Source organism: Trichomycterus rosablanca, chromosome 15, assembly GCF_030014385.1.
Source record: "Trichomycterus rosablanca isolate fTriRos1 chromosome 15, fTriRos1.hap1, whole genome shotgun sequence".
NCBI classification, from domain to species: domain Eukaryota; kingdom Metazoa; phylum Chordata; class Actinopteri; order Siluriformes; family Trichomycteridae; genus Trichomycterus; species Trichomycterus rosablanca.
In genome coordinates this window covers 22,331,067-22,335,986 of record NC_086002.1, presented here as the reverse complement: position 1 = coordinate 22,335,986, position 4,920 = coordinate 22,331,067, and the positions used below count along the sequence as shown (strand labels likewise).

General features: G+C 40.5%; 1 protein-coding gene across 1 annotated transcript; it reads left to right on the top strand.

Moving 5' to 3' along the window:
* The first annotated feature begins 4,005 nt into the window (after positions 1 to 4,005).
* Positions 4,006 to 4,680, top strand: LOC134328847 (histone H1-like). Its single transcript, XM_063010078.1, has one exon. The coding sequence runs from the start codon at positions 4,032 to 4,034 to the stop codon at positions 4,647 to 4,649; it is 618 nt and encodes a 205-aa protein (XP_062866148.1). The 5' UTR covers positions 4,006 to 4,031; the 3' UTR covers positions 4,650 to 4,680.
* The last annotated feature ends 240 nt before the right edge of the window (positions 4,681 to 4,920 follow it).

Sequence of the window (4,920 nt, the reverse complement as noted above, 5' to 3'; positions counted from 1 at the left end):
GCCGTGGCCCCCACGGTGAGGTTCCGGACCTGTTGGGTGAGAGCCTGAATCGCCCTACCCTGATCGTCAATCTGCTTCATAAGGCGCTGGATAAGTTGTTCCGCCGTCTCCATATTTTTAGGCGAAGTATTCTGTCAGATACTGCTTAATGAGTGGTCTGGAGACGAGGATGCAGAACACGTAATGTTTATTAGGGTACAACAGGAATCAAAAGAATACGGTCGGCGGAAGTAGGGCAAAAAATAACAAAGAAATGGATGACGAGAGAAAAGAGGAAATACTGGAGAGAAAAAAAACAATGTTACTAAGAACTAACAGAAAAACCTAGATAGGACAGTAAGAGACAGAGAGGTGGTGAACTGAACGAGGCGGCCAACGGATGGGACCGAGAGCAAGTAGAGTGAGAGAGAAGTACAGGGAGAGCGAGGGATAGGAAAAAAGTAAGAGAGTGAGTAGGGGGAGATAGAGAGAGCGTTAGTTCACCGACAGAGAAGATGTTAGTAGGAAAGAGAGAAATGTTAATGAAAACGAAAAAAGAAAACAGGACGAACTACACAAGCACAGGTAGGGACGCGCCGGAGGAGCGGGCTAGGGTGAGACCTAACTCAGCCCCAGCCGGCCAAACACAAAACACCTGTGAGTACAAACAATGCTCCAAACAAACAGCGATAGAGGAAGAGGAAAAGGAGTGAGAAACCTATGGATCTAAACAAACAAAACACTGGAGCAACAATACAGAGACCAGGACAGTTCACACACACACCTAAACACAGGTTAACTTAATGCTAAGGAGAACAGGGAAAGGAGAAGGGGCGCGCGTGTAGGAGAACGCTGGGAAACACACAGACTAACGTAAAACTGAACACACTACGCACACACGCACACACTCACCCGACGTAGATAAACACGGAAGTAAATAGCAGGAGAAAAGGTAACTGGAAAAGGTATCGCTCGGTATGACGGCAAATCAAATACTTCGCACTCGAACAGTGAAAACGGAAACCTTAAATAGAGAAAGAAAGAACCCGGAACTAATGAACCGCACCCTGTGAATGGCAAGCGCGCAGATTAGAAGGCGGGGCTAAGAGAGCGCGTCACCGAGGGAGAGTCAGCGTCGGGATTTCTTACAGTTTGTAATCTTGTTTTAATTTATTACTTGTCACAAAAAAGAATGTTATTTAAACATTTGTAATATTATACAGTAAAATAAAATGGCTACATTTGTTTTAGTCTTTATCTTACCCATTTTCTTGATTACACATAATCAACACACATTGTGTAAGAACAACACATTGTGTGTGTTAATTATCCTAACACGGTGGGTGTGCAAAAACAGGATGACACATTTACTGTGTTTAAATCAACATATAGTATGTGTCGTCCCTGAGCACACTCCTAACATGTGTTGAAATTCCACACAGTGTGTGTCGTTTTTAACACATTTCTTTTTAGTGTAGGGTTACCAACCGCCTCGTAAAATACAGAATCGTTCTTTATTTGGAGACTAAACGCCACGTTCCGTATTGAACTGATACAGGACGAGCTTTGTATGAAACAGAAGGATACTGCTGCTACCGTGGAAATTAGAAAGCGTTTGGTTATTATATTAAGTATTTGCTTTCATTCTTGGTGTGTGTGAGCAGGTTTATCAGCATAACAACCTGTTTAATACACCGCTGTATGAGTAGCACAGTGGGCTGAGTGTGTTGTTTTGCCTAAAATATGGTTCTGACTTATTATTATAAAGAATGAAAATAATATTTGTTAAACACCCTAAATAAAACATTTTGATAATGTTCTCATAACGGTGTAAGACACGTTATATTTTTTATAGGTGCAACCCTAACCACCCCCTCCTCCCCCACTCAGGTATTTTCAGCACAATCAGGAAAAACTTCAAAAGCTTTAATGAGGCTTCATCTGCACATCACTATTGTTTAGTGTTACCATCACAAACTCTGTTCACTTCATCCCTGCAAAACAGTTTGATTGGCAGCAGGTAAGCAATGAGCACTTCCTGTGTATTGTACTTACCCTTTCAGTCAGATCAGCCGTTTGTAAATTTGTTTCGGCATTGGTAAAAGTGTTTCAGCTCTTGTAAATTTTTTTTTGTTGTTAATTTGTTTTGCACTTCTTGGCCACTGTAGTTTTTGCTCAGTAAATCGATCCACAATCGATTTGATGTTTTTTTTTTGTAACTAAAGTTTAATTTTAATAATTTTGCAGTTTTAAACATGTTAAAAAAAGAAATTCAACAGGGCTTCTATGCAACCCTAAACCCTATTACAATGTACTATAATCGCCATATTTGTCGCATTTTTTTATATTGTACAATTAGGTGAGACAAACAGCAATTAGAGACATGAAAATGTAGCCAAAAAATAACCCATACTAGGATATAAGACAGAGTGGGAGAATAGAGCAGTGTGTGATAAAAAATTCATATTAGGTCAAACCAGTAAAATTGTAGTGAAATTGAAATAAAACAAACAAATAGCTTTAGAAACCTTTCAGTGCTTGTGAAAGTAGCATTAGAGACATGTTAGGATAAAAAAAAAAAACTACATCTAAAACACCTGCAGCGGTGTAGGACGAGGTGTTGGGTGAATAAAACATTAAGGTAAAATTGTGTTTAGGAATGTGTAATATATAAATGGACAACGCTTGTGTTTGTTGCTAGCTTTTGCAGGTGTGTGTGTGTGAGAGAGAGAGTAAAAAATGTAAGTAAAATAGGTGGATATGTCTCACCTGGACTGCTAGAGCCATTAATGTTATGTTAAATTTGGTGTTAGGGTCATGAATGAGTGATTAACTAAATAAACAATGAATACATTAAACAAATAAATAAATACAAATTGATTGAATAAGTTTTCAGATTATTCTGTGCTGAACAATACTGACTTATAAAGTCTTTATAAGTGACATCTGTGTTAAAAATGTGTTTGTATATTTCACTATATTGTGAGAAATGGGACGTTATAAGTCATATTCTGCTAAAGCATAACGTTTCATAAACATATTTCAAAGTCAGACACATCTTGATTAAAGTGAAAGTGGTCTTAGCTGTGTATCAATAAAAGCCAAATAAGTGAAATAAGACATTTTATGTGTCAGTGTTAGCTGTGTTAAAGACATTTCTGAGTTAAACATTAAAAAGTGCATCTTTATAAAAGAGATGTATCAGATAAATAACTAAAATAGACTTGAATCTGTTTTCTGAGTGTTAGAAACATCAGTAGAATGTGAATGTTGGAGCCATGTGTTGTTTTAGAAATGTGTCAGTATATGTGAACTTAAAGCTGATACGGTGATGTTCTGTAGATCTTACAGCACAAATATGTAGGAATGACTGAAATAAATGTTAGTGTATTAAAATATTCTTCTTATTATCACCATTATTATTCTAAATTGTTATATTTACTTTTTTTTCCCCATTTGTTCTTTCTGCTACATGACAGTTAAGCACCCTGGACTCGACCTAGTCCTGCTTGGTAGCTGTGTTTTACTTCGCACTAAACAGCCTATTTTTCTAGTAGAAAAGGAAGCTCACATCCGCTTATAAATACATGTGGAAAACACCAAGGCCTGGTTTGCACTTTTCAGCCTGTGTCTACAAGAAGATCGGGTTTCCTCAGCATATTTTTACGTGTAATAAGATGTGAAATGTGCGCTGCGTCGCTTTACGCATCAGGAGCGGTGTGCTGTTTTAGCAGAACACAAGGAAACAGAGCATCGTTAGGTTCCCTTTGCGGGCTTTTACATGAACGAGAGAACTTATGTTCGGCCGACGTGCACTTTATTACCTCGCATTTTATATCAGGACTTGTATTTTAATCATTATTTGCCATGAGAAAACACAAGTGCGCATGTGTCACGGAAGCACACAGACGCTGCGCTGATCGAGTTGAGTCTACACAGTTCTCATGTGTGCTATAAAGCCCCGCCCCCTCTCGTAAGAGGAAGGAATCTCTGTACAACAGAGCACAGCGCTTCACTCGCTCTTTCTTAGCGCCGTTTTAGCTCCAACAACGATGGTAGAAGAAGCTCCAGCACCGGCCAGCTCGGCCCCCGCCAAGGCTCCTAAAAAGAAGACCGCGGCCAAACCCAAGAAAGCGGGTCCCAGCGTCGGCGAGCTGATCGTCAAAGCTGTTTCCGCTTCCAAGGAGAGGAGCGGCGTGTCCCTGGCCGCCCTGAAGAAAGCTCTGTCTGCAGGTGGATACGACGTGGAGAAGAACAACTCACGCGTCAAACTCGCCGTCAAAAGCCTGGTGACCAAGGGCACCCTGGTGCAGACCAAGGGCACCGGCGCCTCAGGCTCTTTCAAGCTCAACAAGAAGCAGACCGAGGCGAAGAAGCCCGCGGCCAAAAAAGCCGCCGCTCCTAAAGTGAAAAAGGCCGCAAAGAAACCCGCCGCTGCAAAGAAGCCCAAGAAGGTAACAGCCAAGAAAACCGCGGCTAAGAAGTCCCCCAAGAAGGTCAAGAAACCCGCTGCTGCCGCTAAGAAAGCCACCAAGAGCCCTAAGAAGGCTAAGAAGCCGGCGACCCCCAAGAAGGCAGCCAAGAGTCCTAAAAAAGCCAAGGCAGCCAAACCTAAGACCGCTAAGCCCAAAGCGACCAAGGCCAAAAAAGCTGCACCCAAGAAGAAGTAAACTTGTTCCTGTTTTATTACTTTTGTTTTATTAAAACGGCTCTTTTAAGAGCCACCTATTTCCTCCCATAAAGAGTCGCGTTTCCTAAACACATACATACATATAAGCATGCATGCAAACATACAACTATTCATACAAACATATTTTGTGGAGAGTGATAAGCAAGGAGTTAAAAACACTAAGTATAACTGGTCTTGTTTTATGTGTATTAATGATTTTGTCACACATACTCATAAAACTGTCCGTATAAATGTGTATATGTATGTGAATT

Coding starts and splice junctions, on each gene's coding strand:
- LOC134328847 (XM_063010078.1), top strand. CDS start 4,032: ATGGTAGAAGAAGCTCCAGCACCGGCCAGCTCGGCCCCCGCCAAGGCT.